The sequence below is a fragment of the Barbatula barbatula genome (genome assembly GCF_947034865.1).
Source record: "Barbatula barbatula genome assembly, chromosome: 9".
Lineage (NCBI taxonomy): Eukaryota > Metazoa > Chordata > Actinopteri > Cypriniformes > Nemacheilidae > Barbatula > Barbatula barbatula.
In genome coordinates this window covers 1,119,438-1,133,380 of record NC_136772.1, presented here as the reverse complement: position 1 = coordinate 1,133,380, position 13,943 = coordinate 1,119,438, and the positions used below count along the sequence as shown (strand labels likewise).

General features: G+C 39.2%; 1 protein-coding gene across 1 annotated transcript in view; it reads left to right on the top strand.

Annotated features, from left to right (window-relative positions):
- The first annotated feature begins 902 nt into the window (after positions 1-902).
- Positions 903-13,943, top strand: part of lrp2a (low density lipoprotein receptor-related protein 2a) — a 68,209-nt gene continuing 55,168 nt past the window's right edge. The window contains exons 1-8 of the mRNA XM_079465033.1: positions 903-1,049; positions 10,523-10,636; positions 10,868-10,990; positions 11,240-11,356; positions 11,867-11,977; positions 12,575-12,688; positions 12,866-12,982; positions 13,796-13,939. Coding sequence (XP_079321159.1) covers positions 992-1,049; positions 10,523-10,636; positions 10,868-10,990; positions 11,240-11,356; positions 11,867-11,977; positions 12,575-12,688; positions 12,866-12,982; positions 13,796-13,939 — 898 coding nt within the window. The 5' untranslated portion in view covers positions 903-991. The remainder of the gene's footprint in view (positions 1,050-10,522; positions 10,637-10,867; positions 10,991-11,239; positions 11,357-11,866; positions 11,978-12,574; positions 12,689-12,865; positions 12,983-13,795; positions 13,940-13,943) is intronic.

Sequence of the window (13,943 nt, the reverse complement as noted above, 5' to 3'; positions counted from 1 at the left end):
TACTTGGCTTCAGTCTACAATACCCAACTGACCTTTATTCACATGTGTCAGCCCATTGAAAACTTGAACTTGTGCTCTGCCAGGAGAAACAGAGACACTGTGGGTTTGTGTTATATCGTAATTCATTTAAAACAATACGCACATTCGGTCCAGGCAATTTGTTTTGTAGCACAGCTATGAAAATAACAGATAACCGCAATGCGTTTAACAGACATTAGAGGTCCAAAACAAATCATATACATAAATGTTTCACAATATATGGGTTTATCAAACAAAAGGTAAGTCAGTCTTTTGGGTTTTAGATGCACATAATTATGCACAATTATTTATGATACTTTTTATGCTTCAAATCAGAAACCACTGATTGTGATTTTTTTTAATAAAAAAATGGAATATTGCGCAATGCTTAAAAAAACACGCACTTTACTTTGTAACTAAAGTGATTGAAAACGTCACCATAGTTGGAACGAATTGGAGCAGTTCGGTCAATAAACAACATATATTCAAATGATTTCCACACAAATAGCATCATGATGCATCAGCTGTTTATCATTAAAACCATCACAAAAGCACTGTTTATCCCACTACAGCCAATACACAGATACCATTATCAATCCGTCTGAAGCTTTAACCTAAACGAATTCACATTTCTGTGATGGTTTCTTTTTTCAGTGTCAAGAAGCAGCAGGTGCCTCGATAAATAACGAGGCCTACGTCGATTCTAATAACGTCCCTTTGTTAATGTTTCTCATATTGTGACTTGTGCAGTCAACACTTCACGTGAGCGGGTCATGGATCTCAACAGGACTCTGGGAGCTGGTTAAGGATTTGCTGCTGTGGGTCTGATCTGAGGGGGTAGCGTCACGTCTAAGCTTTTAGTGAACGCCCTCTCTCATCAGCACGGGACAAGTGAGTAAGAGCCACTTCAGTGCATCTCAGTCCCAAGAGCTCCATCTGTCCGGCTTCATGAGGGTCTGGACCGTGCGTCAGAATGCACCTACAACTGTTTCTCATGATAACTGTGTCTGTTCTTCATTGCGATTGTCAAGGTACGTTTGGACATTACTTGATTCTTTTATTAGAACGAGTATGGGCATTTAACGACAATAGATGTGATGGACACGAACTCTTTATAAGATCAAAGTCGGTTCACTTAGGAACATTTGAGCAGTTGGTTAATAAAAAAACTACAAGATGTAAAGATTTGTGAGACTAAATATAAATAGTCGTTCGGTTTATTCCTCCTCAACCCGGCTGCATACCGGCTAATCTAACGGCTTTTGTTATTTATGTGACCGTAAATGAACGTTAAACTCAGAAGTAACGTTAATGTACATATAATGATTCAACTTTATCGCGTAAATTGTAACAATGTTTGCTCTTAAAAACGCTCGTCAATGCGATGCTGCAACAGGTGTCCGAAGAACGCGATACATTAACGCAAGTTTCAAACGGTCAGTGTTACTTTGTAACTTTTGAAATGTGACGCACAAAGCCTCGCGCAGACAGATCCGAGGTTATCCCGGAGAACTTTTGCATGGGGTTTGCCGTTGCTTGGTAACAGAGACGAGCATGTGACTTAAAGGCAATCTCGAGCTGCTGCCACAAAGCAAATCCAACGCATGTCTGCGCTTCTGCGGGCTTGTTTCGAGGCTTTTTTAGAGGAGGATGTAGAAATTGAGACACGTTTTGCACATGATTCATTCATTCATTGCCACCCCCGTCTGCAAAAATGTGCTCGTTGCTGGATTGTCTCAGGTTGTAATCTGCTTTCTTTTGGACCAACCCTTAGTAAATAAGCTTCTTATGTGAATCAAGCAAGCAACTAACTCAGCATCTGCTGCTCACCGCCGCCATTTGTGTTTATGGAGAACATGACATGAACCTTCTGAAATCCATCACTTCACGAAGGTGTTTCTGTAGCTCAGGTAGAGCAGTTTGCAATGTAAAGGTTATGGTTTTGATCTCCGGGGAACACGATGCAAATAAATGGATCAAATGAAGAGTTTGATTCCAGCCTGAGAACTCAAAATGTTTAAATATCCAGTTTTCTTGTGCAGTCTTATTCATATGCATCAAACTGTAGTTGGTTTGTTATTATTTGAGCCATAGTAAATAAAAAAATACAGCTAACTAACACAATAAAAACATGATAACATAATAAAAAACATGATTTTGGGGTTTTCTCATTTTGGAACCAAACTCTTCAAATGCACTTTAGTCACTTAGTATAAAGGCATATATTAAATAAAAAATCTTTATAGACTGCATATATTCATCGGCAACTTTGATTAGCATATCTACGGTAGGTGTTGTATTTAAATACTTATGCACCATATGTGCATTTTCTGTTTTAGACACGTTTAACCATCATAAACTGCAGGTGTCACCGTGTCAACATTTGCATCTTCTCATTTTCTTTTAAGAGTTCATACTGCCATGTTTGCATCCGTTTATACGTTTTGTGGCTGTAGCCTTGATTGATCTCCTCAGAAATGTAAGCCAGGAATGGGTTCCTGTAATCCAGCTTTGTTCAGCATGTGTTTTGGAGGAAATAACCCAAAGGGTCTGAATGGAGGGGGACAGGTTACTTTCTCTAATCCGCTGGGCTTCCTGTTGGTCTCCCTCGGGCACTCGGTTTCAGTCACTTTTTTGTGCCGGGGTTAAAGGTCTCGAACAGGGACATTTGGATGGTAACATTCATTTGAATCGGTTACCTGTTACCTCGCTAAACATGTTGCTCAACTTTATTGTAAACTCAGAGATTTAGAAAGAGCCTGAATTGGCACAATCGCTAACGTTTTGACACGTTTGTTGGCGGTATTTATTAACATCTTGTGTATAAATTAATACTTACAGACGTGTTTGTTAATTATTCCCTGCGAAATGTGATGATGGTGGCTTTTCATAACTTGTTTTTCAGCACCTTGCTTTGTTGCCCTACTATCGCTGGTCATGTATTTACATCTTCTTGTAATAATTAAAAAGTGACTTTCACTCGCACTCATGATCTCAGATGCAGTCACGGGTTAAGTCTGTACCGTAAAGATCAGTGAGCATCAGCAGTCTCAATCAGATCTGGATCAGTGAGTCACCTCCTGATCTGCAACACCATTTCCAGGCTAGACTATTCTTAAGCAGTGTGACATTGGACAGAAAACCTTATCTGAACCTGTCAGTCAGTTTTCTTTAAAGTGTGGAGCATAAGTAAAAAACTTCTTTTATTAAGCGAAACAGTTGCATTGTTTTGCGTCATCAGCTTAGTGGTTGTTGTGGGATTTGATGTGTCATTTTGGAGAAGCCACAAGCCAGAAGAGCTCGGTAGTGACTGTCTATCAATAAAACATGGAAGTCATGTTATGGAAAGATCTCACATCTGTACATTTAAAAATGTTGCGATAAGGTTAAATTAACTGAAAAAAATCATCAAAGACATTAAGAGACCATCTCAAAGACCATTTTCTGTTTTTCTGAATTTACTAGTTATAGGTATGTGTTTAGGTAAAATGATTGTTATTGTGAACTACTGAGATTATTTCTCCCAAATCTCATATAAATATATTGTTTCTATTTGCATTTATTTTCAGAAAATGTAAACCGGAGAAAGAGCTGAGCTCAAATGACAGAAAAGATGTTCTGTATTTTTTCAAACACAACAGTCGTATTTCTACATGCATACAAAGTATTTTTTGAGTGATAAACTTGTTGATTGTAATCGCAGTTTTCACGCGTCTGGTCATGCTGTCAGTCTGCTGACTTTATTTCACTCCTGAGGTTTGATTTAGTTGAAATTGAACAGTCACTGAACTGGAATGACCCCAATACATCTAGAAATGATGTTTAAATGAACCTTTGAAATGGTCTCTTGATGGTTTTTAAACCAAATGAGTTGATGAGAAGTTTTTAAATGATATTTCATGTGTCATCAAGAAATGCAAGTACACAGTTTTGTATCTTAGTTTTTCTTCTTTCATTTTAAAAAGCTACTTTAATCTTTGAAACAAAAGTTGCAGTGTTTCTGGAACTAATGTTTCCGTAAAATGAAGTAGCACTTTAATGCTTCAAATACTGAAGATTTACTGAAGATACAATTGACTTAAAGGGATGTTTCACACGAAAATGGGAATTCTTTCATCATTTATTCACCCTCATGTCATTCAAAACCTGTATGACTTTCTCTCTTTACTTCAGAACGCAAAGGAAGATATTTTGAAGAATGTTAATAATCCAAAAAACGCTGAATCCCATTGACTTCCCTTGTATAAATACGAAACCACATTTCTCAAAATATCTTCTACAGAAAGAGTCAAATACATTTTATTAAGCACGTGAGTCGTTTTGGATGAACCCTCCCTAACTGTTTTCAAGAATTCTCGCTGTCACGATCTATTGCTTTAGCAGGATTTTATGTTTGGTGATTATTGCTTCGTATTAGTTATTAGAGAAACATTCATGCGCATGACGTCTTCATAGTAGTGATGAAATCGTGAAATTCTTGTTTTGCTGCCCTTCACGTGCTGTTTAAAGCTCACACACGCTTCGGTCTTTTCCGGTTTAAGTCCTTGAGCAACAGAGCTGCTGTATTTTAAAACTGAGGTTAACACACTTGGCACTTATGAACACTTCTGATCCTCTTGTCAGGAACAACATCAAGTCCAGAACAGCTCTGTGATCACATGTGTTTTTTACATGTGAATTCCACGTGGCCTTTATTTGAGGAACAGACAAAAATAACAATTGTCTAAAAAGGGATCATTTCGAATCGGCCCAAACGTTTTCATATTACCAGCCCGTCCATCGCCGATCGTTTTAAAGTCACTGATGCCGATCTGAATGATTTAATGGGCTTCCCGACTCAATGTTTGCCTCTTTTCCAATCCTGTGCCATTCCGAGCTGCCTAAGCGTACCACCGACTCCTTTCTCTACATTCAGTTCAGGCCGTGTGAGCCAAAGTCAGTTGTAAAGCAATTGACTGCATTCTGCATCCTCCATTTCCATATGAAACGGACCGCGGCAGTATGGCCAGCCCTGTCGCTCAACTCCGCCAGCCGTGCCTGCGCATGCATTCACCCAGGCTGCACCAAAACAAGGCGGTATTGATGAAAGAAGCGACACCTCTCCCATGGCCCCCGCGGGACTGGAAAGAGATGTTCGGGGCGCTAGTGGCTGGCAAGTGCCTTTAGTTTTCCTCTTTTTTTTAAAGGGATGTAAGAATGGAGGAGGGTGGGTTTTTCTCTATGCTCTTTCTAGCAGGAAGCTCTACTGTATTCCCCCATTCTGCTATCTGTCTCCATTGGGTCTTTTGGCGTGCTGACACTTTCAGTTATGGGGCTGCAGCCCGGCCAGCCGGTCCATTGTGCCATTGTGATCTCACAGTGGGGTCTAAGCTCTCGGGAGGCTTCATTCTAATGAAAATTCCTCCACCTCCACTCTCTTTGTGGCCCGACCTTGTTTTTCCCCTCGGATAGTTTCGGGCATTCTCGCATGCTTAAGTCGGCTAATTATAAAAGACGTGGCCGGAGAGGAGGCAAAAGAAAAAGTGTGAAAAAACACAAACGGGGCAGGCAATGACATTAATGGTGGAAGGAAAAACAAGCACAGACCGTGGCAACAGTAGGACAGCATTTGCATAATACAAGGCCACTTTCATCACAATGGCCCGCGGGACAGTCCTCTATAACTGTTGTTATTCAAACAATCTTAGTTAAGACGTCCAAATAAAAACCCTTGAAAAGCCAACCCGGGAAATGACAGCGACAGCCGCGGCTTTATGGTGCAGTTTTGTTCACTTTACCTGTCGGATTTTGCCAGTTCTGTTATTGTGAGTTTGGTTAAAAGGTCGTGGGCTCATGCTTTTGGATAGAAGCAGTTTGTTTAATGTGTATATTTCTGCAAACTTTATCCTGTGCCGAAAACAGCGCACTAAAATACACTTTATTTACACTTTGTGCACTTCCGTAAGTGCTCTGTTTTCTCTATTTGTACTCAATATAGATTTTTTTGTCTTTAGTGTCTCAAAATTGCACAGTTGAGTACGCTTAGACCTTCTTACGTGTATACTATTAACTACGTACACAAAGTTAATCTCTATTTTGTATTTTAAGTATAAATTGCTGTGTGAAAATTCGAGCATCTTCAATTCGTTTAAGTGTTTTTTTGTGCACGTTTTTCATCGGGGATACTGAAAATAAAACAAATTTATATTTCAAGTATATTTCAAGTACACTGCATGTGGTGAGTATACAAATATCCATGTCAATTTAAGTGTATTTTAGTTTGCATTTTCACCTAGGATGGTAAAAATAAAACTAATTCCCTTAGAAATGAGTATACTTCATGTTCATTTCGCTTAAGTTAAGTTCAAGTATTTTTTACTTATACTTTATGTAGTCAGTATACTAAAATCAATGTACTTATACTAAAACAATTTCAGTACTTATTGTTGGCCCACTTTTTAGTCGATAAAATAGACTTAAGTATATTAAGCAGAAGTATACTACTGTATAAAGATAACTGTAGTTAACTGAGAATTGTGATTATTGTCCTGCAGCTAAAAGTGAAGTGTTGCTCATTTATTTATCTATGATAGTACACTTTGAAGTATAATCTAGTAAACTACAGTAAAATTACTGAGTAACTAAACAAGTCTACTTAGAATACAACATCTTTCTGAGAAGTCAATGAAGTATGTTTCTGAGAAAGGCATTGAAAACGTCTTCAGAAGTATAGCACACTTTAGTTTCGAACGAACTTTATCTTGCAAATCTTGCTTGTTTGCTTTGTGAGACTATTTCAAGTATTTTATTCTCGTTGTTTGGTTCGTTCTTTGCGCAATACATAAATCATTATGTTAGCAGCCAGCACCACAAAGGTCATGGGTTCGAATCCCAATGAACACACATACTGATAAAATGTACTTCGAATGTCCCATAAATGGCTTTGGATGAAAGCATCAGTCAGATGCATTAAATGTAAATGTTATGGTGCGGTGTGCGTATCCCTGCAGGAAAGATTTCTCGGTCGGTTTAAAATTCTATTTCTGTGAACGGGTGCCGCTAAGGGCGTCTTACCTCCCAGATCCTGTATATGCCAATTGTCTACCTGTGCGTTACAGACGCTGCTGAAACCTCCGGGATCATGTCCTACCAACAAAGAGTGCCTTTGAGCGAGCGGAGCAGCAATTTTATCATTAGTAAACTGAGCAGGAAAAAGGCTCGCTTCCCAATTGGCTGCTGAAGGAGTTAAAAAGGAAGCCCATTTGGCTGGCGTGCATTAAAAGCGTTCGCTTTGGTGTTCGGCCTGGACCTGAGCGCTGCGCTGAGCTCTTAGCGGCGGGGCTGGAGCTCAGCCCCCAATGGCCTTCTGGCAGAGGACCAAATCCATTATTAAAGAGAACATCACAGGCTGATAAACTTCTGACTCATACATTATATTCATCATTTGTTTCTCAGTTGCACTGGATGTGCTGGTGTGTTCAGTACTGTGAGTATTAGGGATCATTCACCCCAAAATATTTATTCACTCGTATGGGCTCCTAAACCTGTTTATGACTCTTTTCTTATGCGAATCACAAAATAAGATATTATCAGAAATGTTTTGTTTATACAATGGAAGTCAATGGTGTTTGATTATCAACATTCTTTCAAATATCTTCTTTTGTTTTGTGTAGAAGAAAGAAAATCATACAGGTTTACAGGAGGGCGATGAAAGAATCAAATGATGAAAGAATGGGTGAACTAGCACTTTAAATATTGGACTGATGCCTCTGTTTGTGCAGCTTGTTGGTGTGTTTCGAACTTGCCTGCCAAAAATTCTTAATTGACATTGAAGTGGGATAGAACACCCTGGCAACCACACAGCAACGCTTTGGCAACCAACAGTAGACCCTTGCATGTCGTGGTGACTTTAGACACTTTTATCTTAAAAAAATCAAGTTTAAATGACAGCTTTGGTTAACGGTTAAGACATTTATAATGAGATCACAAAAAGCCACCAGCGTACAGAACCAGTGAGAGTCAGTCAAGCTTTGTTGTTAAACTTAACGCTCCAATCTGCCATGTCTCACAACAAGAGGGAGTTGTTCATCTAACCATTTAGAGGTGATTTTATTACTCTTAGACTTTAAATGATGTCAGTCAAATCTTCGCACGTTAATAAATAAATACGACCTCACGTTGTGTCAATCACGTTTCCACACTGCCTCCGATATTTTCGTCCGTCATAAAAAAACGGACTGGGTTTGATTATCTGCGTTTTTCGCATCCGTAACAAGTATTTTGAGAGACGTTTTGACAATTCAGAGACACCGTACAAACGAGCGCCAAATACGGAAAAACGCATAACGAATATTTCGGACTGTATGTGTAAGTAAGTAACAGTAAATGAACGCGTAAAAGTCCGCTCTCCACTCGTGTAAAAAATATCGTTTTATTAAAGTACAGCTTCTGACAGATTCCCCGCTCCATTTTTTATTACTAGACAGACTGTAGATGGTGACGTCACTGGACGCGAGAAACCATTCTGCGCAGTTTATTGACAATTATGTGAAAACAGATTTATTTTATAAGCTCATTTTTGATAGATATCAGTTTATTTAGCTTTAGTTCATTAAAAAGTAAGTTCACTTTAAATATTGAAAATATTCATTTTAAAAGACTAAAATTCATAATGTTTAATTGCTAATGTCATTTTTTTGTCTCAGTTGTAAATAGGACACACATGTCATTTAGTTCGTTTTTCTTTTGACTGGGGATATTCGCAGATTTGTATTAATTTTCGTCAAATCATTTTTTTATTGTCTGTACCATATAGAAGCGTCACATGTACAGACCTCAGAACTGCTGGGAGAAACTTTATCGTAAGACACTATCAAAATGAAGATGAATGAGTCAAGATGTGTACTTATGTTTTCTGCACTTTTTCTAGCACCGGACAAAATTATTGTAGCTTTAAGGGACGTATCTCCAGCAGTTTCCAAGCATTTGTGAAGCAAAATAGTCGGCACACTGAAAACATACAAAATGACCAAAAAGTATTACTTTATTACTTTAAGTATTACAAGTGATAAAAGTGTCTTAAAAGAAGACCGAATAGAAGACATTTTTGTGTGTGTTTAGGTAAGTGTTGATAAGACACTCACTCACTCACCCGCCCACCAACCCCAGCCCTTCACCAGCTCTTTCCACCTTGCGTCTCCCTTTGCTTTTGGAATTTGGGTGTAAAGGCTGCGGTACCACACGGTACCGATATTTATCCTAATTACATTTCTGACAAGGAACAGCATGCAGCGTTTATCAGTGTCAGAGTAAAGCCGATCAGAATCCCCCGTCTGCGCTTCTGACAGGTCTGACGGAGAGCTGGGCCACTCGGGGAAGGTAGAGCGATGGTACCTTATCTCCTCATGTGTCACTCGCGGAGGAACATCAAAAGACAGGATTGAGTCAGGGCTGTACGTCCGGTTCCTCCGTTCCAATCTTTCAGCTGTCAATTCTGTTATTTCAAAGTTTCATTCATTCAAAACTGAATTCTTTTCTCCAAGTGAAGAGATGAATGAGAGTTTGGTTTTGGACATTTTGCCTACTAGACTTTTTCGTGTTTGTATGTGTCCAGTAAAAATATATGACATTTTCTCTGTTTTCTATGCTGATTTGTTAGGTAAATTTGCAGAAACAAGTCAAATATGTTCAATAGTTAAAAATCCTTTTGCTAGCTAAATGAAGAAATACATCACTTGCACTTTAAAGTCTCTTTAAGGAGATTTCACAAAGAATAAATGGGACTAAATATTTGTGATTGTACAGTTATTTTTGTATTAAGAAAAGAAAGGTCTTTTAATTTCACATTTTGATGACACTAACAAAATAATTGTCTAACAAACAAAAACATTTATCGTGATATTTTATTGCGAGATGAAGTCAGCTCTTTTAATCGTACCGGAGGGAATTGTCGGTGTAGGCTGAGATCTTGTGAATGTTATCTTTTAACTTCTGAAATGTTTACATTATTGCTTATTACACGACATTAACTGGACTTCACAAACCCATCACGGTCAGGTTTTATGATCTGTGGGAGGAGATCTTTCTGCCTATGTGCAAAAACTTTGGTTACAATCTTGTAGTCAACGCTGAGTGACTCTGTAAGCCCAAATGATGAAGACGGGATTTAAAAAAAGAAATAAAATCATGTGTAGTCGTAAAATCAAAGTGTGAAATTAATTATGAAAACGTATACTTGTCACGGCTATCATCTCTCTTTGCAACATATACAGTGAATTTGGACACACAAGTTTTCAGAAAGTTCAGACACTGACGATATGACGAAGGATTGTTGATGAGTTTCAGGTCATATATAAGATTTTTGATATTTAAACGTTTTTCAATGGGCTTTCCGTTATGGGAAATATTCATATTCTGAAGAAGAGATTATTTTATCACAATAGAAACCCAGGCAGGGTTTATTCTACATCAATGCAATTACATTTATTTTGAATCAAGAACAAATATCTCGTCTCTTTTTGTGTAGGTTCGGTTTGTGAGGTCGGCACTTTCCAGTGTGGGACGGGTCATTGCATTCCGGCTAGCCAAAGATGTGATGGATCATCGGACTGTTCGGACAGCTCAGACGAATTCGACTGTCGTAAGTAAAGTACACTGAAAGTAAAGAGTTAGCCAGAAATCGAAATACTGTCTTCATTGCGACTCTTTCATCTGTAGAACACAAAAGAAGACATTTTGAGAAATGTCTTGTCAATGGAGTTCAATGTTGCATGCGTTCTTTCGAATATCTTCTTTTCTCTTGCTTATGAAGAGTGTTGAGGAACTTTCAGGTCTTTGAAAAGAACTAAGCAGCCTAAATGCGCTTTTGCAGCCCAGCCCACCTGCGAGAGCGGCCAGTTCCAGTGTCTGAGTGACGGCGAGTGCATTCCACAGCACTGGGTCTGCGATGATGAGGAGGATTGCGAGGACGGATCCGATGAAAGACAGCGCTGCCGTGAGTAGAGCTTATCTGCATCCGTCCCCCTCTCTCGGTTCTCCTTTCCATTTCAATTACCACTGTCCGTCAGAGCTGAGAGCTCCATTAACTCTCAGTAATGTACTGGGATGTAATTTCCTTCACGTCTGAGAAACGCGATATGTCAGCGGTCTAGAATGCGAAAGGCCGTGCGTGCGTGCGTGCGGTGGAGATGAAGACCACCCGGCGCACTCATATGAGAAATGTCTCTTTGATCTTCACTGGCAGCTGGCAGGACGTGCTCCGCTTCTCAGTTCACCTGCACCAACGGAGCCTGCATCCCAGGAGCGTACAGGTGTGACCGCGTCCCCGACTGCCTAGATGGAGCGGATGAGAGGAACTGCCGTAAGTGTGCTTCTGTCACTTCATGGTTTTATAACACTCACATAATCATAACAAACGCAAATAAGAATTAACATGCTTACAAAGTTGAAAGAAATGGATCTGAATGCCAAATATATGATGAATATTTAGTGTACAGAGAAGTATGTGTGGGTCGGGATGTGAGAGGTCTTGTCCCTCCTCGAAGGCTCTTGTGGCATTTTAATCAATTTGTAAGATTAAGAGTCTCACCGATGGACAGAGATGGACACAATACGTCTCTTGTTTGTGAGGGTTGATTGCAGATTCTTCTGCGGATTAGTCCTCGTGTCACTGTTGAGCCGATAACACACACTGCTCGACTGTCACAGATGAGCTAGAAAAAAGTGTGCTCGTTTCCAAAAGATTGTGCTCGTTCAATGCCTTTCATTTCACCTCCGGCACATAAAGACTTCTCACTGTGCGGAAGCTGTATCACGTTACACGCCGATTATATTTAATCGAACGAGCGAGTGATGAATGTGTTTCTCTCAGTCTACCCAGAATGCTCGGAGCTGAGGTGTGCGAACGGCGCGTGTTATAACAGGAGCCAACACTGTGACCAGGTGCTCAACTGCCGAGACGGATCGGACGAGGCCAACTGCAGTGAGTGTCCTCATCTGGCATTCACATTCATCTGAACAGAAATCGGTTTAATTCTATGTTTTTGACATGCCAACATGTGAACATCATTAAAACAATTATCCTTTTGTGTTTTTACTGATTTGAGAGGATCTTTCTTAAAGTCCCCATGTAATCAAAACTCAGACATGTGTACATTTACATAATTAAATGAATGAAGTCAATAACCGTCAAATACCACGTAAAAAACATAATTTTATGGGGAATTTTTTAGGGTATATATCTGGCGCCCCAGGTCTCTGTTTTTTTTTAGGATTTTTCTGTCAAGTCTATTTTTGACAAACATTTAAAGAACCATCTAATTACAGAAAAAAACGTGGAAATGTTATTTTACGGTCTATTTCTGGGGCTCCGCTGTTGGATTTTATTAGTTTTTTACTTGAATTCTTAAACATTGCTTGTTTTGTTGTGAACAGTTCTTTAATATATCATGTACTAGAATAACTCTGTTTTCATCATTGACAAGGTTTTCCCCCCGTATACAAACGTTTGTGCCTTTAATGTCATTGCTCGTGAGATGAGGAAGGTGGCCACTGGTAAAACTGTTTTGTTTGTGTTCAGCCCAGCGGTGCAGCAGCGGTCAGTTTCACTGCAGTAACGGAGAATGTGTTCCTCGCGGCTACGTCTGTGATCACGATGATGACTGTGGTGACAGAAGTGATGAACAGAACTGCAGTATGTACATCGCACGCATTTGTTGCAAAGAGAAAAAAAGATAAACATGATAAAGGCATTTCGTTCTTCTGCCAGATAATATGCATGGCGTTTTAAAAGATGTGCTGTACCTTTTCTTATTATTTAAGTTAGAGAAGTGTTTACCCTAGTGTGAATGTTGAATGTCACGCTCTTCAGCTTACCCGACGTGCAGAGGAACATACTTCACCTGTCCCAGCGGTCGCTGTATCCATCAAGTATGGCTTTGTGATGGAGAAGATGATTGTGAAGATAATGCAGATGAGAGAGGCTGTGGTACGTGCTACTTAAAGGTCCAGTGTGTCATTTTTGGGATGATCCATTGATGGAAATGCAATATAATATACATACAGTAGCTATGCCTTCAGAGGTGTATAAAGAGCTTACACAATGAAGCGTTATGTTTTATTACCTTAGAGTGAGCTATTTCTATCTACATACACCGCGCGTAAAAAAACGATATTCAGTCAAATTCAGCCATTTTAAAAACATTTTTATAAACTTATTTTTATGAACTCTTAACTTAAAGACATTAAGCATAAACCTCAATACCACATATTTATATTGAATTTATTTGTAATAAACTTTACCGAGCTGTGGGTTATCTGTTTTAGCTGATGTTATCAAGGTGATAACAGACCTGTGTCCCACGATAGATCCTGGGGGGGCCACAGATTTTGTGGCATTTTATAAAACATAGAAATCTGTCAAAGATTTTACACAATCAAACATCAAATAAATAAATAACTGATGCTTCAGCATTGTTTAACTGAATACATTTTTCATTACAATGCTATGTTTAAGATTATAAGGTTTTATTTGGGGGGGCCGCAAAGCCATGCACTCGACACAAAAGGGGGGGGGTGGTGAGTTTGAGAACCACTGTTCTAGAGAAGCGTGAAATAAAATATATAGCTTAAAAGTGTATCTTGATATTTATTTATTTGCTCTAAAATAGCAAACCAAAGTGATTCGGAGGGGTTTTAATCAATTAACTGAAACAAAGTTTATGTTTCATAACCTTCCGACATCCTATCTCTGCGTTGTTAGTTTTGTTTGTGTAAAAGCTGTTGTTTGTGATGTGTTTAGATAACGTCCAGCATGAGTGTTATCCTGGAGAATGGCCGTGTCCGTCTTCTGGCATCTGCATCCCTCTGGAGCATCTCTGTGATGGAACGTCACACTGTCCCGACGGAGAAGATGAAACAAACAGCACCGCCGGACGCAACTGCAGTCA